General features: G+C 41.0%; 3 protein-coding genes across 5 annotated transcripts in view; 2 read left to right on the plus strand and 1 right to left on the minus strand.

Moving 5' to 3' along the window:
* Nucleotides 1-550: 550 nt before the first annotated feature.
* On the plus strand, nucleotides 551-8,599 carry prkg1l (protein kinase cGMP-dependent 1, like). 2 transcript variants are annotated; one of them, XM_056377326.1, is made up of 20 exons: nucleotides 551-704; nucleotides 1,636-1,828; nucleotides 1,939-2,062; nucleotides 2,264-2,430; nucleotides 2,959-3,072; nucleotides 4,660-4,765; nucleotides 5,032-5,095; nucleotides 5,343-5,420; nucleotides 5,619-5,710; nucleotides 5,870-5,935; nucleotides 6,068-6,145; nucleotides 6,246-6,342; nucleotides 6,437-6,576; nucleotides 6,685-6,774; nucleotides 6,990-7,131; nucleotides 7,232-7,395; nucleotides 7,496-7,618; nucleotides 7,910-7,972; nucleotides 8,057-8,123; nucleotides 8,228-8,599. In XM_056377326.1, the coding sequence occupies exons 2-20, from the start codon at nucleotides 1,639-1,641 to the stop codon at nucleotides 8,309-8,311; spliced, it is 2,049 nt and encodes a 682-aa protein (XP_056233301.1). In that variant the 5' UTR covers nucleotides 551-704; nucleotides 1,636-1,638; the 3' UTR covers nucleotides 8,312-8,599. The 2 variants fall into 2 exon arrangements, 1 of the variants encoding a protein (XP_056233301.1); XR_008827949.1 differs by lacking the exons at nucleotides 8,057-8,123; nucleotides 8,228-8,599 and having other exon boundaries at nucleotides 7,232-7,391.
* Nucleotides 8,600-9,289: 690 nt separating this feature from the next.
* Nucleotides 9,290-20,383, plus strand: acsl2 (acyl-CoA synthetase long chain family member 2). 2 transcript variants are annotated; one of them, XM_056376240.1, is made up of 20 exons: nucleotides 9,290-9,434; nucleotides 13,306-13,580; nucleotides 13,667-13,781; nucleotides 13,966-14,030; nucleotides 14,111-14,212; nucleotides 14,891-14,990; nucleotides 15,933-16,111; nucleotides 16,227-16,259; nucleotides 16,466-16,517; nucleotides 16,674-16,747; nucleotides 17,069-17,146; nucleotides 17,230-17,364; nucleotides 17,483-17,617; nucleotides 18,115-18,283; nucleotides 18,399-18,487; nucleotides 18,574-18,690; nucleotides 18,786-18,929; nucleotides 19,038-19,139; nucleotides 19,233-19,304; nucleotides 19,413-20,383. In XM_056376240.1, exons 2-20 carry the CDS (start codon nucleotides 13,308-13,310, stop codon nucleotides 19,551-19,553), a joined length of 2,175 nt encoding a protein of 724 aa, XP_056232215.1. In that variant the 5' UTR covers nucleotides 9,290-9,434; nucleotides 13,306-13,307; the 3' UTR covers nucleotides 19,554-20,383. The 2 variants fall into 2 exon arrangements, with proteins under 2 accessions (XP_056232215.1, XP_056232216.1); XM_056376241.1 differs by having other exon boundaries at nucleotides 13,306-13,556.
* The window catches only part of bin3 (bridging integrator 3), a 29,015-nt gene continuing 26,507 nt past the window's right edge, over nucleotides 20,247-22,754 (minus strand). The window contains exon 9 of the mRNA XM_056376242.1: nucleotides 20,247-22,168. Within this exon, the coding sequence (XP_056232217.1) occupies nucleotides 22,022-22,168 (147 nt within the window). The 3' untranslated portion in view covers nucleotides 20,247-22,021. The remainder of the gene's footprint in view (nucleotides 22,169-22,754) is intronic.

Raw genomic sequence — 22,754 nt, forward strand, 5'->3', positions numbered from 1 at the left:
TCGTGCTACACAGTTTATAGGCTGACTTATTTCCCTTTAACTATTTACATTCACAATTGAATAATCAGCCAATGTGACTATAGCTTGTTATCACAACTAAAATCACTTACTATAGCCACTAACTATAGTCACAACTAGTATTAAAAAAAAAAAACTGTAATGAGAAAACACTGTCATTGTTCCCGAACACAGTTTATACGTTATTTTGTAATAACGTGTTTTTATAACATATATATCATCATGACAGTTTCGGTCATTGAGAAAAACAAATGTTACAATATAGGCTACAGCTGTTGACCAGCATAGGCCACTTTACTGTCTGATCAATGCACATAGCCAGACTTTCATCTCTTTCCCATGTTCTACACACGGGAGCAAAATGATCAATGTTCATCGCTCAGTTTGCCAGAGACCCACCTATTTCCCCAGGGCTAGGAAATACTCTACAGACCCTCTGACCCAGTTGGGATCCAGTCCATGCATTTCCTCATTACACCCTCCCGGATGGTCTCCACTGTCTCGGTCATGTGATTGCCTGCTGTCTACGCCCAGCCCCGGTCAGCCCCGAGCGAGAGAGGCGCATCTTCGACAGGGGAGGGAGGTGAGATCTGCACCTGTCGAATGGGCTGTCTGCTTCTTAACAAGAGCAGACCTATTCAGGACAAGTGAGGAAGACTTCCACAACGCCCCACAGCCTAGAGGTGGTAAGTGATGTCTGTGTGTGATGTGAAGTACAGTACGGCTTAATATTTAGCAGGACTAATACACAGTTTGTAAATACAGATGCATGATATAACACGCTGTTGTCAGATTTTACCAATTCATTCATGTATCACAAAAGCTATTTACCAGTGCATGCAGCTACGGGCGCGCCTGCAACTCAAAATGAAAACATCTATATTTCATTTCTGTTTGGACTTGTGTTTGGGATTCAATACTGAGTTTGTACTGACCTTTTTTAATCAGAGTTTTATCTCTTGTGATACCATAGTACTTCTACTTTCTTGTCCTTTATTTTCTCATAAATGTGCCAAGTGTCCTTGAATTATTTTTTTCATTAAGATGTGGGAGATAAAGACCAAGAGACAAATACACTGACTGCACTGTTACTATAATGCATTTGCACGTGTACAATAACCTTGTAAATTAAATCAACCACTGCAAGGACTGCAAGCTCATAGTGCAAAGGAAGGTTGTAGTCTTCTTTTTTATTGCATGGGAAACTGTGTCATTGGATTAGACAATCTATCTATCTATCTATCTATCTATCTATCTATCTATCTATCTATCTATCTATCTATCTATCTATCTATCACATTTTTTATTATTATTATTATAAACAGTGAGCTAATGGACACATGAATTTCCCCTAGGGGATACATAAAGTGTCTATCTATCTATCTATCTATCTATCTATCTATCTATCTATCTATCTATCTATCTATCTATCTATCTTTATTAATATTAATATAAGTAATCACAGGAATTAATTAGAGAAGAACTGTGAATCCTTGAGTCAGCTGAGCAGCAAAATCAGAGAGAAATATTTTTGTAATCTTGTTGTATTGTATGCCATGTGAATGTGTGTGTGTAGAAAGAGATATAATTTGCTGTCTTGACAACTGGTATTTGCAGATAATGGGTACACTTCGGGACCTCCAATTTGCCCTCCAATTAAAGATTGAAGAGCTCCGCCAGAGGGACACACTAATAGATGAGTTAGAGCTGGAGTTGGATACAAAGGATGAACTCATTCGGAGATTACAGGAAGAGCTGGATCGCTACAGGGCCACAGTCTCCCTCCCAGGACCCTCTGCAGTCAGTGCAGGTACAGAACATGCTGCTTTCATATGTCATGTTTTAGAGTTTAGAGCACAAGCCCTAAACCTGAGCTACATGTATGACTTATTGCATGTGTGTATTTTCTCTGTCCTGTAGCTTGTTCAGCTCAGTTTGAGGACAAGCAGAGAGCCAAAAGGAGGACAGTCATTTCTGAGCCCTTCAGTCTGGACCCGGTGACTCTTGCCATGGTTTCACAAAGAAGCTGTGACAAAAGCCACGAGTAAGAGCACACAGTGTTCTCTCAGCTCCCACCTGCTCTAACAGTCTCTCAAGTGTTCAAGCCTCCCCCAACTGCTTTCTGCATGACTCAGAATCAATAAATATTTCCAATCATTTTCAGTCACTGCAGCCTATGACACAGAATTAAAGGCCCTTAAATGCCTTTAAATGTTACATCATTATCCTGCTTTCATGCCCTCAGGTCACAGAGGTTGATTCAGGCAGCGTTTTTGAAAAATGAATTGTTGAAGAACCACGACGAAGGAGAAATCAGAGCCATCATAGCCTGCATGTATCCCACCACCATCAATCAAGGCTGCTATGTTATCCAGGAGGGGACCAGCGGGGCTCAGGCTTATGTTTTAGAAGGTAAATCATTTTCTTCTTACAACTGCTAACATTAATCATACTTGAGAGGGTATTTATTAAGACTTCCTTGAGATGACAGGTGCTTAAGGACAGTCAGATGAAATGATAGATTTTATCATATTTTGGCCTATCAGGTTTACTGCTGGCTCACAATTTGATTAGATTATCTGACACTACTTTCAAGCACAATGATCTGACAATTGCATGGTTGAGCGAGGAAAAAGAGGAGGCACTTTGGGGAATAACAAGTGACCTACATTGATGTTTTGTGTTGAAATGTCAACTTAAGCCTGAAGAGACAGGAGAAAAAAAAGGTTCTGCTTTTCTTTGATTGCAGAGTTCATCGGTGCTCGAATCTTGGTAGCATTTGTAATGTGACAACTAACAGAGGGCGGCTGCCCCCTATTTGGATGATGTGGATGGTTCTTGACAGTCCCTCTTTATTTTCCAGCCCCAAAAATCATGCACCTAACACTTCTATGTATTGTACGTGCTATATTTCTTCACTGACTGTGTGTTCATTAACAGAGGGGAGGCTGGAGGTGACAAAAGACGGACGGAAGCTGCTTACAATCGAGCCACAGGACATGTTTGGAGAGCTGGCTCTCCTCTATAACTGCATCCACACCTACTCTGTCTCAGGTATCAAAGCAATGTGCTGGCTTCTTGCTTTTATATTTGCATTTAACTGTCACACCAAAACACTGATGGAGTTTTACTGTGATTCGTTTTGATTTGGTCGGCATATAAAAAAAATTCTTGTTTTAAAGACTGTCACAAGCAGGCAGATTTCTGGCAGTGGTCTTAGACAGAAGACGTCTGTTGAATTTAAAATCAAAGACCTTTTGAAATCTTAGACAACACCACAGCTTCAAACGGTTTTCTCAGAGATGTGGGGAATTTAAAACATTTTCTGTCTGACTGCCACATCCCCTCCCTGAAATCTAGCATGCATTAACTGAATTTTCACAAACATTTACAAATGATGTTTTCAGAGCTCATTTGCATTCAGTTCACTCTTCTCATGGTTGGATCATAACCTGTCAAATATTCATTTCTGGTGTAAGAATTTGTGATATTCCTTAGAAAATAGAAAGCGTGCTATCATTTCCTTCCAGCGTCTGATCACAGAGTCCTGTGGGAAAACCTTTGCAGCCATCGTCACATGCATCTGACCTGGTTTCACAAATGAACAGTCTGTGGAAACAGCCAGAATCAGTTTAAATTGAAAAATCTGTCTATTTACCTTGTTTGGGCTCTAAACATCTCATTCTGTTTATGCTGCTTTCTCTATCCTGCGAGCAGTCAGCCTTTCCAATGCACTGTTCTACACTATATATCTCACACAATGTTCAGCTCATGTCGGCAGTCTGTTGTCTTTTGTTCCATATCCATTTCTGTCAGCCCTTTCCTTTTGCTCTGCTCAGGACCCACTGTGTTCATCTCCGTCGTGACCTGAAATTACTTTTTTTTTCCATTCTTGCCATCTGAGACCATCAATAAGACTTTTCCTTTTCATGTGGTCTCTCTCACTGTGACAGTGATAAAGGTGCCGGTGAAAACAGGGTGTCCTCATCAGGTCATGGAAGTTCAGGGTGGCAAAGGATATACTGAAGAAGATGTCAGAAAATCCTCCTTTGAGACTAGAATTTTAATTTTTAAAGATAGTCTGCACAGGATTCAGAAGCATATAAAAAGCCATGATGATGAATTGGGTGTCATGTGGTGCTCAAGTGAAAATCGATGGGGTATATCCAAATGGGGGAACAGAGATATAAAGCCTGCACCATATTATCAGATGGTGGATCTAATTAGACTGTCTAGAGGACATTTACTTCCGTTTGCAGGAAGCTTCAGTGAACCAATCAATATGGGTCATTATTAATTTATAATAACTTTTTCAAGCTCTATTATAGAGAAAGAGGGTAATTACAGCTAAGGAAACCAGATTAGATTCATATTAAAAGTCTTTTGTAAGGAAAATAAGCGCTCACAGTTCTTTTCATTTTACCTGGTAAGCATTTCTAATGAAGTTCCGACCTGCTTATATTGTCTGTTCTTTAGGCTGCAGCTGATGAACCTGCATTGTATATCCACATCCATCACACTCACTACACATGCCACTTAGAGCTGTTTCAATACCTTCCTCTTGATTATGGTTCCACCTGAGCTCCAGTGTCACTGACACAACCTTTGTCACTTTCTCTACCTCTGTATTTTGATCTGCAGCACAAACGGACAGCAAGCTGTGGGTTATTGACAGCAAGAGCTACCAGACCATACTTATGCAGAGTGGTCTCAACAGCCTTTCGCATTCAATGGAGCTCCTTACCAGGTGAATGTCAGAACGGCACACTTGATTTGACATGGAAAGCCACTTTGTATTCTAATGCCTTCACCACAACATCACAAGGGTCATATTGTTTGCAAGTCACCACGATGCTGCATGCAGGGAGCATTAGCGTTGCCTTAATGTCATGTGCAATATCAACATGCAGGACATGTTTTAGTGTAATGTAAAAATTAAATCAAACCCTTTGCAAACCTGTCATCGTGGATGATAACTAAGCCTTTCGCTCCTTTGTACCTGTGTGTCTGCAGCGTTCCCTTTCTGCAGTCATTGCCAGAGGATGCTATCATGAAAATGTCTGATCTCATGGAGGAGGTACAGATTAAGTTCTTAAAATCTGAAGCACGGTTTTGTGTAAACATCACTCATCCTTCAAACAGAAACCAGCGGGTAGATTATGTTTGCAGACAGACGGAACGTGTGTAAACACGGTTGTTTACAGGCGGCCCCTCTGCATTTTCTATTTCCATCTCTATGTCTGTAAGAGAGCTGGTTCTTTTACTTCCTCTCTTTCCATCCTCTTCCACTGTTTGCTCCTTTATCTGTCCTTTGTTTTCCATAGACACACTACAATGAAGGAGACTACATCATTCGACAAGGGGCCACAGGAGACACCTTTTATATCATTAGCAAAGGCCAGGTAAAGTTTTGTGCTCTTTGCTTGCTGCACAGATAAAACGAGGGTTTCAGAGTAAAAGATTTAGAATGTGGAGGACAAAATGTCAGCACAGCGTTAGAAATTGCTTTATGATGGTGATAATTGACTTTGGCGGTTTCCTACATTGCTCTCCACCGTTAGGCTCCCTCTTTTTCATTACTTCTCTTATGGATTTGCCAGGTGAAAGTGACAGAAATGAAGCCAGGGCATGAAGAGATAGTCCTCTCTAAGCTCACTGAGAGACACTGGTTTGGAGAAAAATCTCTGTGGGGGTAAGAGGAAGGAAGTAATGCACTTTCATAAGAGGTTGTAAAGAAAATGATGCATAGTTTTCAGCAGCTTTTATGAAAACATCAATTTCATTTCTTTTTTCATTGTGTGTTCTGCTTTGATATTTGACATTTTGATTTTCTCATGACCCTTGTCTTCAGAGAGGATGTTCAGACTGTGAATGTAGTTGCTGCTGGTGCAGTTACTTGCTTGGTAATAGACAGACAGTAAGTGGATGTTTTGTTTTTATAAGATTAACGACAAATGAAAATGTAACTGTTTCAGTTGCTGCACTAATTTGCTCGTAAATTGTTGTGCTTATTCAGAGATTTGGAGAATCTCATGCTTCTGTGTTTCAGGACTTTCAAAGACATCATTGATGGGTTTGTTTTTGACTGCAGCCATGAGGTGCTGCAAAGCCATGAATCCAAAGTCGAGTGAGGAGCATTACGATTCTAATTTCTACAAGAATTGTTGTTATTTGCACTCATAGAAAACACAAGATATCATTTCACCCTGTTTTCTTCTTGTGAGCAGGTCAGACAAGGATTGTGCTGTCCTTTCATCTTCCACCTTAAGTGATTTCAACATTATTTGCACTCTGGCACCTGGGGAGTTTGGTCACGTAGACCTGGTAAGGGTTGATATTACCCTGTGATTCCTGTGCTGTGGCCTACTTGGGATTCCATGTTTCTGAAATTTAATCTATTGATTTTCACCTCTGTCAGGTACAACTAAAGAGCAACATCAAATGTCTTTTTGCCATGAAGGTCCTCAAGAAGAAGCTGATCCTCAACAACGGTCAGCAAGAGCACGTCCTGAGAGAAGGGCGCATCCTAATGGAGGCTTATTGTCCATTCATAGTCAGGTGCCCATTCTTCAACAGTTTTCTAATTAGGATTGGTTTGATTACATAATATGTTAATGATAAAAAAAAAAGATCTTTAGCATGTTTCTGTATTTTTAATGATTACAGGCTACATAAAATCTTTAGAGACCCTGAGTGCCTGTACATTTTGACAGAGGCTTGTCTTGGTGGGGATTTATGCAGTCTGCTTAAAGATAAGTAAGTGTTTTTGGACTAAAGGAAATTAAGATTCAAAGCACTTTTTGTCATCACACTGATAAAATATTTATAACCCTACCACTGTGTTTTGAGCCAAGCTTTCATCACATTTCAATATCAAGACTGACCAGTGTCTGATGTTGCACATCTGTTTGCATCATACATTAGTTTTGTTTGCTGTGATGTTTAAGTCAGCACTTCTCGTACTGTTTCAGGGGATATTTGGATGAATGCAGCACCAGGTTCTACATAGCTTGTGTTGTTGAGGCACTGACCTTTCTTCACGGCCGAGGTGTCATCTATAGAGACATCAAACCTGAAAATATTGTTCTGGATGAGCATGGTTATGCCAAACTGGTATTTACTATTGTTCACAAACTTAAATCAACATTTTGAGTATTCTATTGAATTTTTTACCAAAATTTAATGTAAATGTACCAATACCTGCTCTTTGTAGATTGGCTCCAGATGTATAAAGAAGGTTGAGGTGGGTAAGAAAACCTGGACATTCTGCGGTACACTGGGCTATATCGCACCTGAGATCATCTTGAACAAAGGTCACAGTGTATCTACAGACTTCTGGTCCCTGGGCGTATTTCTGTTTGAACTACTGAGCGGTGGGTAAGTTTTACAGTTCTGTGCAGTCAGGCAGAACTTTTTAGGCTCATGTCTTGACTTGTAGATTAAAGTGATAATGATAGGTTCATGTTGTCATCTGCAGACTCCCATTCAGCGGCTCTGACCCTCTGAAAATACTCACTGCAACCATTTGTGGCATCGATCAGATCGACTTCCCGAAAAACATCAGCAAAAGTGCCTCCAGTCTCATAAAGAAACTGTGCAGGTGTTGTAAATATGAGCCACTAGACATCATGAATTATTATGTGAAAGTTAATGACACTTGTCTTGTTATTTTGTAATGCTCTTTCAGAGATAAAAACCATTCTCCAGCCACACACCTCTGTGTGATATATTACCTCTCTTCCAGCCCAAAACACACACATACAGACACTGGAAATACTGCAGGTGTATTGGACACGACCTGTGCTTTGACACCACTTTTTGAATGACAGAATCTGATTATTAATTCATAGTTTATTTATTTGGTTGTTCTCTTTCGCTCTCCATCACCAAGGAGCAATCCCTCGGAGAGACTGGGCAGTCTGAGAAATGGGGCCAAGGACATTCAGATGCACAAGTAAGGCGACAGATTTATTACACTGGAAAACACTGTGTGCTGGAAAACATGGATTTACAGGTTGTGATTCTCTGTTTTCATCAGATGGTTTGAAGGATTCAACTGGGACGGACTTTGTAAAAGAACATTAAACCCACCAGTTATTCCCAAAGTAAGAAACTTAAAATTTGGCTTATTATTATTATTAGGCTATCATTTTTGTAATAACTCAATGAGAGGATGTATTACATTTTTTCCTGTTTCACTGTCTTTCAGGTTAATCATCCTTTGGACAGCAGTGCATGTAGTCATTACGCTGAGGACTCAGTGGAGCTGTGCACAAACTGGGATGATTTCTGAGCTATCAGCTGTGAGCTGGGGGACAATACTTCATCACTTTCAGGTTTAGCCCTCATAAATAATTCACTGCTCTCAGTCTTACTGCCATCAAGAATGAATTATATTTTCACACAAGAAATATTTTCCACTGTATCAGTAACTGCATATATTGTTTGATAAATGACCCAGGCTGCCTACTGTGTTGAGCTGAGACTGTTTTTGATGTAGAATCTCGATTTAGATTTATAACGATAGGAGTTCAGTAATGTCACTGCAGATGAATGTAACTCAATAAACACATAAGCTGCATCAGACTGTTGCTTTCCTCTTCGAACTGCAGCCTCACCGTGACTTTCACTTCTTTGGGACTCTGCTATTATTCTGTCATTATTTGATCTCTCCCCAAAATGCATGCATACAATTAAGAAGTGACGTCAGAGTCTTGCAGAAAAGCATCAAGCCACAGAAAGGGAGAAAAACAAATACAGGAAGTTATGTGACATTACCTTCAAATTAAAGTAACTGAATTAACGCTTAGAAAATGTCAAAATGTTACCCTATTGAGAAGAACAGAGCAGAATGACTTTATATTGGCATTAATTGATTAGGAGGAAAATATGAATGGAAACTCAAGTTGTTATAAAGAATGTGAGAAACTGTGATTTGATGAATAGTGTGGCTTGATGGAGATGCTTCATAACTGCTTTACCTTTTAGCTAAATAAAGTCTAACAGTAAACGACAAATAATAAGAGGAAATACCAAAAGAGGCACACAAAAGTTGTATTACAATATATAGTCTGTTTTAACTCGTTGTATTTTTCCCTCTAATCAGTTCTGCTCCCCTCTAAGATTTCCATTTTTGCTATAACACTTGAAATTGCATGTGGGATACTAATGTAACATAATTATTCCACTTTTCCAAATTTCTAGATGAAACATTTCCGCTTTAAACTTAACTTCAAATTTAATTCTGACGCGCACAATGCTGCCATCAGTCTCGCTTTTATTTTGAAGGTTTTCACAGGCTATGATGACGTAAAGTCTCAAGCTTGACGTGTGAACAGATTTCGATGGATCTGCTGATGAAGTAGCGATTTAGGAGTGCAATCTGAGGAAAAAATTGAGGTTTGAGATTTTCTGAGGTAAGTTCCGTTTGGTTTTTCTGTCTTTGTTTATTGGCTCGTTTTCAGTCTGTCCCGCGCAACCCCGAAGACTTTAGATTTCCGATCTAAAAAGGAGAAAAGTTTTACTGCAGCCCGCTGAGGCTCTCAGGCTACCAGTTGAGAGTTTGCTGAAGTCTGAGGAACACAGTGAAGGTGAATCAACCTGTTAACAAACTATTGCATGGGGTTTTCAGTGATCCAGTGATGAGAAACAGAGAAGTGATTCTTCACAATCATAGCTGATCTATATGAGCTTTTTGTGCAGTTTGCCTTTGCTCAACTGAAGCTATAACTTATATTGACCTCATGGCGCTTCTGTCTTACTGCATTGTTTGTAGAATCACTTCATGATACACATACCTTAAGTTTTGTAGATATTTTTGCACGGTGCTTTCAAATTCTTTGAAAGGGCTGGAGTGAACTAATGTGTAACTGTCAACTTAAGCACAGTGCTGTGGTATGTTGTCCCAGAGCCAAGCTTTTTTTTTTTTTTTTTTGCATGTCTAGATATTTTGGGCCATGCAACATGCTTGAAGTTGTCCATATGGCCAGATTCCAGCTCTCTGGTATCTACTATGAGTGTTTGACATTTGCAGAGTATGGTATGACTGAGGTGTGTGTGGGGCTGGAAGATCTGCCCTGGTGCACAAAAACACTCACTGATTCAAAAGTGACCTGTGAGGTGTGGTACTCAGCTCAACATTGGAAGATTACCCCTGCATAGTGATGTTTGGACCTGGTTCTGCTTAGTTACATGAAACTGAAAACTTGAAGCTGCAGAAAAAAAATGCATAAATATTTAATTGTCTGTGAGAATCCTGACTGGTGGCGGACTCGGTGCCGGCTTGTGGAAAGTGAGGGTGATTCCTACGTGCAGGATGCGTGGTCTTTCTCATTCATTCTTCACGTCCTTCCTCCTCAACAAGAAAAACGTCATTGTGACCAAGTGTGTGTCTGTGTTCTTCACGCTTCATTTGGGAATCACAGCCGGAAAACACCCCTCAGTCTCATTCTTTCTCTTTTGCTGGTTTCCCCCCACTGCCCGGCCAGCCTCACGTGTCCTCCCTGTAACTCTCTCCTCATCTCCCCTTGATCGGACCATTCACTACTTCAGGCACATGGAAAGTGTGCAGAGTTCATTGCTACTGCTGCTGCTGCTGGTGGTGTGGGTACAAAACACTGTCACCCCCCTTTCGTGTCACCTCCTGTAGTTATCTGGGTCAGGGGGAAGCATTCCCCAGCATTGCTCCCATCAACACAGAAGCCCTGTAGTCTACTGTACAGAGCTTCTTCTCATTCAGGCAATCATTCTGCGTTGGATCTTTGCTTTGTGGGGAAAATACTATTAGACCAAATATATATTCTAAAGTTTAATATAGCAGGAAGGTGTCAGAAACAGCACTCTCTCACTTAAAGAACATCACTAATGTTAGTCCTTTTCTGTCTGCCTGTGAAAAGAAAAACTTTCTGCTTCCATTTCTTAAAAGCAACATTGACTGCTCTTTCATGCTGCGAGGTTCGACCATAAAGCCTTTAAAATATTTCAAAACGAACAGAGTCTGGCTGCCAGAAGTTCAAATAGAACAAGAAATTGAGTTCACTTTCCTCCACTTTGAAACTCCCTGCACTGGCTCGTGGTTATTTGTTAATACAAGAAGACTTTATCTGACAGATGTTGCCAAAATATATTTCAGACAACACTGACATTATACTTCTTTATAAAAACATACCAAAAACTTATAATGCAAAACATCAACTGATAATTTATAGCCTATATTTAAGCCCTGATTTTATCCAAGACAATGTTTTACTATTAACACGTTTAAAATTAGATTAGAAACACTTTAATTAATTTAATTTAATCTCCCATTTTTTTATGTTACTCATTTTTCACCCGTCATAGTTCACTTTATGAGAAGGTTCCCAAAATACGGTTCCCAAAATACAGTTCCCAAATAATGTTTGACACCTTGATTTCTCACCAGATTCCTTTCTCAAAACCAGTTTCTGGTTTCTGTATTTGTTTGTGTCTGTCTTGTTTTTATCACACACTATACTGTAGCTCTGAATATCCCTTGTGCTCTCAGCTCTGCCTCAGCTTGTCAGCAGCAGTAAATGTGTACAGACGTGCAGACTGCCTCAGGCTCTCTCTTACATGCCTGCTGTCTCCCTGTGAACCTGCATTCTGATGTTTTATGGCTTTTTCTGTTCGCTCTGTGGCAGGATGTCAGTTTATTTCCATATTTCCATAATTTGCACCAAACATAAATTTAATCTACTTCACTTGATCGTGTGTCCTGCTATGCAGTCTTCCCTATTAATATAAAGTCAGATGTGAACTGATGGAACATTCAGGTTTCTCTCTCCCAGTGAGATTGGCACAGGCTGTGAAGGTGCATTTGTTTCCCTTCGGTATATTTTCACATGTGTGTGCCATTTTCTTTTGTCTCACGTCTTCCAGGGAGTAAAAGCTGGGAGCACAATGGTCTCAGTCTGGGCTGTGACAATAGCCATTATGAATGGGAGTGAGAGAGGAGGGAGCAGTGGAGAGAGACAGAAAGGGGCTACAGGAAGCTCTCTTCGTGGCCGACTGTCATTTATTTGGATGTGTCACATTTCATAAAGCCCTTTGCTTTCCATTTATTTACTTAGTGAAATGACTCAAGGGGATCACCAGCTGCTTTGTTACTCCCGTAGGTGAAAAGTGGCAACTGAGCAGCTTTAACTCACATAAATTGATGCTTAAAGTAGATTATAAATCATCTGAAGACAAGTGTGGCATCGCTTTGCCCATGCAGGGAAGGGAGGCAGTTCAGGATCGGCCCCGTTAAAGAGGAGGGAGGGGTATGATATCACTCTTTATCCCCTCTCCTATTGGGTACTGGGGGAGAAAGTGGGTGAGAGGTTGAGGGGTGTTTGGGGAGGGGAATGGATGTTGGAAAGGAGTGAGGTGAATTCCTCGCTTGGTGGAAGATGAAGTGGTTTGTTGGAGGGGGTGAAATGAGCAGTTTTAGGGTGAAGTGTAGTTTTACAGTTTGCACGTGAGCAAACACTGTCAGAGTTTGTTTGGAGGGTAGACACAGCTCTCAAATTGCCCTTCCCCTCCCTATTTGTCCCTCATTCATTCAGTTTTGATATGAACAATAAAGTCTCTGGCAGGGGTTCATGGGGGTGGACTTACCCGGTCCTTCCCCTCACCCTATCTCACCACCAGCCCCTCGCTACTGTACGCACCCCGAGTCTCTCGCTCCCTGTTGGATGAAAGAGTGGCACAACATGCCTTAGAGTAACCTCGGTGCCTGTTTCTGTTAAGCCAATCATTATTACTTCCTGGTGTCTCTCCACTCCCCCCATCCACCACCCTCCTTTTAACAGCTCAGGCCTTTTCTTCTCCTCCTCTCTCTCCATGTGCGGTACCAAGCCTGTGATCCAATGTGATTCAGTCTTTTAACCAGACTCTTCAGACTGCTATTTTACACTTTCACAAGTGGAGTGATGTTTTTATTTACATTTTTCTTTTTCTGGTTTGTTGCGTTCTGTGTTTAAAGATTGTAGTGAATGAACAGGGTTTACTGTGATAGAGTGGGGGGTGGGGGTGGGGGCAAAGTAATGAATTTATCAGAAAAATAACACAAACACTGTCCTCATTATAAAACATTATTAAAAATGCTTCAGCAAGAAAAGTGTATTTTAAAAATGAGCTGGGCACTGAATCTGTTGCCTGCCACGCGTTTGCTGTTGCGGTGCTTCGTGCAGGAGATGCTGCACAAAGAAATGTTTGTGATGTGAAGGCACCATGTAATTTCCTTCTGTTTCACTGGGTATTTTTTTTCCTGTCCTCTTCCCTCAGCTATGCATTTCCAGGAGTGGTTACGGTCACTTCGCTCCAGTGCGGGTCTCAAAGGTTCTGAATCAGAGGACCTCTGGAGTCTTCTGCCGTCTCTGCCTCTGTCCTCCTTCTCCCTGTCCTCCCTGTCTCTATCGTCCTCCTCTCTGCTGGGTTTAGGAGCCCTGGCCTCTCTCACTGCGTACTGGCTGGTGACCCGTCCTCGACCCATGCGTCCTCCCTGTGATCTGCAAGCCCAGTCTGTAGCCGTAAATGTGAGTGGATCATGGTCACCGCTGGTATGATTGTGTTTAAACTTGTATAAATGACATGCATCATTATGGAAGGAGTGTTTTAAGGTGTTTGATAGTGGCGTTTGTCGTAGGGAGATCCAAGCTGCAGGCGATCGGCTCTTCTTAAAGATGACTCACTGCTGGAGTTTTACTATGATGACACCAAGACGGCTTATGACATGTTCCAGAGAGGCCTGAAGATCTCAGGTGATGACACCTGGCACCTCTATTACAACACATTTCATTCACAATATAATTTACTGATGTATCATAAGTAAAACTTGTTCTTGGTCCCTAGTTAAAAAAGAAAAAAGAAAGCTATCACAGACACCATGCTATAAATGGTATATATGTTTGCACTGGTGTGACACTGCTGTCTTGTGTCCTTCAGGAAATGGCCCGTGCCTTGGCTTCAGGAAGCCGGGCCAGCCCTACCAGTGGATCTCCTACACTGAGGTCTGACATTTTTGTATTTTTTTATCCTCCGGCCGTCACGCTTTTCTGTTATGTGACTCTGTGTGTCTCCGATCCTTCAGGTGGCGGAGCAGGCGCAGGTGCTGGGCTCTGGGCTGTTGGCTAAAGGCTGCCAGCCGAATCCGCAGCAGTTTGTCGGGATATTTGCACAAAACAGACCAGAGGTATGAACTCATCACTGTCTTGTAGTGTAAAATGTGTTCCCGCACTGGTGGATCACCTGTGAGCTTTAGAGTCGGTTAGATAACTTCTAAGACACAAGCTGTTCTCGCCTCTAATCAAGATTATTGATCCTTAAACCTCTCAACAGCCCTATAATTCAAAATATTATTTCACCAGGTTAAAACTTAATATATTCTCATACACACATCTCTAGAGGGTTGTTATCATACCCTTGGAGCCCAGGATCACATCTTCTTTTTTCTTCTTTTTTTTTTAATGAGTTTTCAAATTTAAAATATGATTTGTGTTTGTCTTTGTCCTGAAAGTGTGTTTTCCTCTATTCGTATTGAGAGCAAAGTGCTGGTGGTGAAAGTGGGTCTCCAGGGCAGCTAATATTGGAACATGTCTGCTCCCAAATTCATTTTTATCATATCCATTAGGCAAAGCCTTTTTTTGGCATTCCCATGTAGACTGAAGGTGAAACACAATTTTATGATCAGACCGATCTACACACTGGCTGGTGTTTTTATTTATGTAGTTTTATTTGTTTTGTAAATATGAAATGCATGTAATGTAATGTAGTGTCTAATGTTTAGATATCTGACACAACAAGGACACAGTGATGAGTGAAGTTTGGAAATGAGTAACAGTCCTGCTCTGTCTCCCTCTGCTGGTGACAGTGGATAATCTCAGAACTGGCCTGCTACACTTACTCCATGGCGGTGGTGCCTCTCTATGACACCCTGGGGCTGGAGGCCATGGTCCACATACTCAACCTGGGTGAGACAACCTTCATGTAAAAAAAAAAAAAAAACAATGTTGATGAGATTTTATCAATATTTAAAGGAATAGTGCACAAAATATAAATGTGGTCTTTATTGGTCTTCCAGCCTCCTGTATCAAATCGGATTTGATTGTATGAAAGACCATTGTGGTGGTTAATGCACAGTGACCGCCCTCACACAATATTGTTCTAGAGACTATTACCAGACATTACCAATCAAAAGTTTTGACACACTTAAGTGAATGGGAAAGTGTGTCCAAACTTTTGACTGGTACTGTATGTGTAACTGACATATAACAAATATATGATCTAAAAAACTATAGGAGATGTTTACATGTGCATTATGTTCTCAGACTCTTTACTTAAGGTCGAGTATTTGTAAATTATTAAATTATTTAATGAAAGTACACTATTAAGAGCTAAATGTCCTTGAATAATGAAGTAAATATGCTGGTTCTGCAAAAAACTAATTCACATTCTTTTTTTAAACTTCTCTCAACTGCTCAACTCTCAGACACTTTTTGTAAGGGAATAAAACCCCAAAAGGTTATGAACCACTGATTTAATCTTTGACAATGTATTCAAATTTATAATCTTTTCTTTTCAAATCTACAAAATCACAGAAAATAGCATGGCTGTCAGATACACAGTGTCTGAGTGGAGTAAAAACAAAGTAGGAGAAAGTGATACATACAAGAGTAAATGTACTTACTTACTTTCCATAATTACTGTATATAGTATTTAGTAGCTTTTTTATTTAAATTTTGTTCATATTTAATTTATATATAGTAGATAGATAGTAGTAAAAGGTATTTAATAATGTATATACTATTCAAATCAACATATCAGCTGTTGTACCTCTGCTGCAATCACACTTGATTTTTCCTGCGTGGGGTCAGTAAAGTTTATCCCATCTGTGTGTCGTGGTGCATTCTCAGCGGAGATCTCTCTGGTGATCTGTGACCGGGAGGAGAAGGCAGCGTCTCTGTTAGAGAACAAGGAGAAAGGCGTGACGCCGAAGCTCTCCTGCCTGGTTCTCTTTAACAACTTCAGTGAAGCCTTTGTGGAGAGGGCGAAGGCCAGCGAGGTGGAGGTTTTGAAACTGGAGCAGCTCATGGTGAGCAGGGTGGAAAGACTAAATCCCTATAATGCAGACTCATTTAAATTTCTCCCCTTTAATCAATGCTGATGTGTAAATTGATATGAGTGACTCATCTTTGTCCACATCGTAGGACCTGGGAAGGCAGAACCTCAAAGATCCTGTGGTGAGTTTATCGTCTCTCAGCTGCTGTGTCACCGCATCAAACTGGTTCCAGTAAATACCTAATCCCCCTCTAAATGCTAGGTTGACAGTTTTATTGTTGCTCCTGTCCCATAAGATATCATTAACATTCACTTGTAAACAGGGCTTAAATTAAGAGTGGAGGAAGCCCGTTGTCATATTCTCATATTTTATTGCTGCCTGCTGTAGCCGCCCCAGCCCCAGGATCTGGCCGTGGTTTGCTTCACCAGTGGAACCACAGGTATCGTCTGATCTCATAAGTCTCTCCATAATTATCCTTCACTCACATCATTAGAGAAGTGTCCTTCAGTGCCCACTAACAACCTCTCATTGTGGCACCGCTATAGTTTCCTTTGCTGTGCAGAGCACTGCAATAATGTCTTGTTTATTTATCCAGGGAAGCCCAAGGGAGCCATGATCACCCACGGCAACATCGCCTCCAACACTTCCTCTGTCATTAAGATCCTGGAGGTCTGTCTACACTTCCACCTCCTTGTCTAATTGAGAACAGCCTCATAGCTTGCATCACTTCCCATCTGCTTGTGTCTCTGTATCTCAAAGCTGTCCCTCTCCCTGCTGTGTCTAATGGTATGATTAATTGGGTGTTTGATTGCCCCTGTCGCTGCAAGGTACTTTAACTAATTGCCCCCGTATAAAGATTCAGCTATCTTAACTGCTGCTGGAAAAGCCATACAGCATGTTTGATTGCCTGCGAGGCTTTACCGTATGCTGCTGCCTGAACTTTATCTCTCCCTGGTGCTTTGCTCATTTTTATGTCTCGTTTCCTCTCAGGGTTCGTTTGTGATCCAGCAAGAGGATGTGTCGATCTCGTACCTGCCGCTTGCCCACATGTTTGAGAGGATGATTCAGGTAGTTGATCTTCTCAGATATATATTTTTTTTTCTAGTGTGTGTTTATGTGTAAACCCTAAATTAAGTCTATTTCTGCAACAGGTCTCTATGTTCTGCCATGGGGCCAGAGTAGGATTCTACCAAGGGGACATTTCTCTTCTTATGGATGACATTAAAACTCTCAAACCCACCTTCTTTCCTGTTGTGCCTCGATTACTCAATCGCATCTATGACAAGGTCAGCGAATATATCCACATCTTGTCATTTACACGGTACTTAGAAGGGATAACTCTTGGTCGGTTATATTTTAAACCTGGCTTTATGTTTATGTCCATTTTCACTGATTCCTGTAAAGATCCTGGGTTCTGTGACGTCTCCGTTGCGACGCGCTTTGCTTCACTACGCCGTGAGGAGAAAGCAGGCGGAGCTCAGCAGCGGTGTTGTACGTAACAACAGTCTGTGGGACAAACTGGTGTTCAGCAGGATTCAGGTCAGTTTCTGCAAGCTCCATTTTATTTCTGCCTGAATCATATTTTCCCATGTTGTTGCAATTGAGTTTTTTTGTTTTCCATTGCTTTGCAGTGCTGTACATTCATATGTGTCCCTAGTAAAGACCTACTGGACATTGATTTTCAGTCTTAATTGACATCTTTTCTGTAAATCAGGATGTAACTATTTATGTTTTGTAGTAGTTAACACAGTGGTACCGGCAGCCCTTCAAACAACAAATTTGTATCCAAACTTTACAAGAGAAGCACAACTATTCCAGCAACGAGTGCCAAAATCACGCAGAGCATATTGGCCCTGTGGGAGTGTATTGGAGAAGTGCGCACACAGGCAAACAAGAGCTGAAAGATTCTGGCTCGGTATTGTCAATGCAGATGGGAAATATGACCGAGGTTGAAAATGGTTAAAATGGAAATTAGCACAATATGATATTGTTTGAGATATTTTACACAAATACTGCCTGCACTACCTCTGTTTCAGGCCAGTTTAGGAGGTAATCTACGCTTTGCTCTGACCGCTTCAGCACCCATCTCCCCCACAGTGCTGTCCTTCCTCAGAGCCACTCTGGGCTGTCTGATATTTGAGGGTTATGGTCAGACAGAGTGCACTGCAGGCTGCACTTTCTCTATGCCGGGAGACTGGAGCGCAGGTAAGAAACTGATGCGTTACCTTTTTTTTTTTTTTTTCTCTCTCTTGGTTGCTTGTGCGTTTGTGCCCGTGCTGGTTCCTCCTGTCCTCAGCAGGTATGTTTGTGTGTCTGTTAGGTCACGTTGGTGCTCCTTTACCCTGCGCCATGGTGAAGCTGGTTGACATTCCTGACATGAAATACTATGCAAAGAATGGAGAGGGAGAGGTGAGTCTAAACATGTGGTCATGCTAAACATATTACCAGACAATGTGCTTCCTGCTGACACTTCTCACGGCTTTATCCTGCATCAGATCTGCATCCGTGGCCCCAGTGTGTTCAGAGGCTACTTGAGGGACCCGGAAAGGACAGCTGACGCCTTGGACAGCGACGGCTGGCTGCACAGCGGGGATGTGGGCCAGTGGCTTCCAGTAAGATTAGACAGTATAATCAGAGTGACATATAAACACATATATTGTTTCTTGTAAGTGAGCAAATGTCTGTGTTTGTATTTCTCTTCTGTCAGAACGGGACACTACGCATCATTGACAGAAAGAAGCACATCTTCAAGTTGTCCCAGGGAGAGTACATCGCTCCGGAGAAGATAGAAAACGTCTACATGCGTTGTGTTCCTGTGCTCCAGGTGTTCGTGCATGGAGATAGTTTACAGGTACAATGCTAATATGATGCGATTCCTATTCATTTGATCTATATACAAAAACATCTGCCGCAGTGCGAGTTAAATAATCGATTTTTCTCTTGTATTTCCTGTTACCAGTCTTATCTCATAGGCATAGTCGTGCCTGACCCTGAGGTGTTTGTTGACTGGGCTAAAGAGCGGGGATTTGTGGGGTCCTATGAGGAGCTGTGCCAGAATCCTGTATGTCAAATCTCCAAACATCTCTTTAATATCACTACTTCACACTACTGTATGGATTCTAAAAGATGTACTTGGCTATCTGTCTTCCTACAGGATGTAAAGAATGCAGTATTAGAGGACATGAAAGCCGTGGGGAAAGAAGCAGGGCTGAAGTCATTTGAACAAGTGAGCAATCTCTGCTCACGGTTAAAATTCAGAAGCTACAAACCTCCCAATACTGACTTTCATTGTGGTTGTGTGTCATATCTTCTCCTTTCTCCTTCTTCCTTTCAGGTGAAGGACCTTCACTTGCATCCAGAGACGTTCAGTGTCGCCAACGGCCTCCTCACACCCACCCTGAAAAGTAGACGTGCCGACATCCGTAGAGTCTTTCAGGAACAGATATCAAGCATGTACAGTAAAACAGCCATTTAAAAGACTCTACTCAGTAATTCACACACAACACCCAAGGGTTACTGGTGTACAATAAGGGAAAAATAATAAGTGCGGGAACCTGGGGGAGAAAAAAAATTAAATTAACGTCCAGCAGTGCCTCATCTAAAATATACAATTGGATATATTTTGGAATATTGGTATTTTGCTTCAAAGAAGTTTTAATTTACATCCACCTCCGTCCACATTGTGTAATGCATTAACTCTTCACATGAAAAATAACACAGAATGGGCCCAAACCATTTTATTTCTCTCTATGTTGTCTTTGTCACTAATTCAATGTTGATTCAATGGGAGATTTTACTGTTATGTAAATTATTGTGTAGCTGTAGAGAGAGAAGAGTAAGAAAGAATCACAGATGTTATTAGGAAGCAATCTGCACAGACACTAAGTTAGATATTTTATTTACACTGGCCTGTTCTTTTCCCAAGCAAGGAATTTTAAAGGGAAACTACTTGTGGGGCCGTTAGAACTTGCATTAATTGTAGGTGTGTATTTTAAGGGTTGATGGGTCACCATGTAAGCATTTCATGAACATCCTGGATCCTAGCTCGATGGTCATATTTTTCTAATTGGTTCTGGAAGATTTCCTAAGCCAGTGTGAGCATGTAATCCTTCACCTGATGTTAAACCATTGCAACTAATGAGGATTTCAATCAGCAATGATTTGTGTTAAAAAAAAAAAAAGAAAAAAAAAAAAAAGAGGAAACTGTACTGTAAATACTGCTTATATTGAGATTTGTCGACCGGACACTACTGACTAATTCCAGTAAAGCAAAACTGAACAGAAATAAAGATTAGTAACTGATAACTCTTTTGTGTGATTAAATTACAGCACATTTGATTCCCCGCAAGGCACTCGGACATGACTCCTGCACTCACCCTGAGAGATATGCAGTGGATAATCAAACATCAAGTAATCAAGGCAACAATATAATAGTAACAGGTTAACAATGCAGATTGTAGACATGGTTGCTATTGTCACCATTAATTTATTTCATGATTGAGTATACATTGAGACGACAGCTGAAAACACTGTCTTTTAACAGATTCTGGTATTAATACATTTAAAACCTAAAAAAAACAACACTAATGTTAAAGTATTCATTTAGGTATGTTAAAAAAAAAAAAAAAAAAATCAACCTGTACTACAACTTACTCATTTAGAAAGAAACCTTCATTAATACACTTTTTTCCATGTAACTCTTAACAGTTACACATTGCAGGACACAAAGAAATAATTACACAATCAAAACAGGACTGTTGAAGAATAAATAGTCAACTTCTTGGTATGACATCACCAAAAATCCACTTATGTGATATGGGAGCAATCAGTGTGTGTATGTTACCATATAGCCCCATTAACCAGAGCATGGTCATCATACTGAAGCTGTCCCTGATGATAAAGGTGGAAACAAAGGAGTGCAATGACAGTATGATTTGGTCCAAAATCAAGGAAAGCCAGAAACATTTGGCTTCCAACCCTGGTGAACAGGGAACAGAGAAAGGACTTTCTCTAGACTGCCAACAATGTGTGAGGTTCTTTGCTAACAGATGAACTGAACCACCAACAATAGAACAAAGGATGGATGGTGTGAATAAAAGGAAATTGTGTGTCATGATCGGTATTTCCCACTAGAGGGAGCACCAGCCTTTGTTTTGGACAGCAATTTGATTTCAATGGCGACTTGTTTTCTCCGCAGCCCGAGTGGTCGATGTTTCAACACTGCTGCACAGGCACAATCTCACTTCACACAACTTAGTTTTCATGTTACATCCACAGTCAGGACAATGTAGGCAGATAATGCACAGGTGATGTTACCAGTAGCATCCTGTAAATCCCCATCAAAAGCCCTCACACACCATGGCACAGAGCTAAACTTAGAGATAACCAACAAAGGCCAGAATACAGAAATATATTTTCTTGCTGTTAACCTACAGTACCTTACATAACATTCACTCTGTAGTGTTTGTAATTTCAAAGTCGGGCAATAAAAACGATGTTTCACAGTTTGTAGGTAACAAAACAGAAATGAATAAAAACATTTCCTTGTTTCCTTTCCTACTTTAGAAAGAAACGCTTATAGACTGAAACCAAGAAGTGTAACCCTGTTAATTAGTTCTGACGAGAGCTGTTTGATTCCTTTACTAAAAAAAAAAACAAAAAAAAACAAAAAAAACATATTGGCTTATAATGTTGCACTTGGCTGATGGCTTTGTTAATGTGGCATTTTAGCTGCTCTGAGTTGCAGAGAGTTTTTGTACAGAGAATGAAACATGGGAGTTTAGTGCAAGAGGAATGGGGGGGTGATGAGGCCGCAAGGAAACAAACTGATAATCAGGTTAAGGCCATTGCTGTCCGTTTGAACTGCGCGGAGGAGCCTGAAAAGAGTGCAATCCATTCAGAGAGGCATGAAAGGAGCCCTTCCCGGTTTTCGGCTTTCCTCCCTCAGTCGTCGGCGACAATGGACAGTGCACGCAACTCGCTGAGCTTGGCCTCGGTCTCCCTCTCCCTCTGCTCATCAGTCAACCCTGCCTGGTCGATCTGGTCTGTTAACTCGCTGAAGATTTTGTACATTTCGGTGAAATAGACCACCTGAGGGGGCAGGAAGGAAAAAGGAAAAAGCTGTCATACCAGAAAAAATAGTCCTGTCTGTCCTCTGATGTAAAGACATTGTCAATCCAGAGACCTTTCTTAGATGCTTCTCAGGAAAAACTCCAAATTCATGTCCAAACTGCTCCACTTGCACAATCTAACCTTGCTTTTACTTAAACAAGTCTGAAGCTGCTGGTCTCATACCTCTTCAACCTCGCTAATGAGAACTGATTCGAGAGGAGAAGAGGGAGCCCACAGATATCAAACAACTCCAACAAAGCCCCAAAAACCCAGCACTTCAGTGGGTAGTGACCCTGCTTTTCTCTCCCGATCTGAACAAGAGATAGAGAGTGTTCACTGAAAGCTTTTTTGACACTTCCCACCCCTGCTTCTTCCCCTTAGTTCATGAGTCAGGCTCCCTAGAGAGTTGCTTTGATGATTAATAGACTTTAATCACATTACAAGACTCCAGAAGAGTAGGCAGAGAATAAAAGTACTGGGAAATACAACCCCTTGAAACCCACACACACATCTCAATATTTATTCACACAACGATGGATACGATACCATGCTCTTAAGGGGGCAT

This window comes from Seriola aureovittata, chromosome 5, assembly GCF_021018895.1.
Source record: "Seriola aureovittata isolate HTS-2021-v1 ecotype China chromosome 5, ASM2101889v1, whole genome shotgun sequence".
Classification (NCBI taxonomy): Eukaryota; Metazoa; Chordata; class Actinopteri; order Carangiformes; family Carangidae; genus Seriola; species Seriola aureovittata.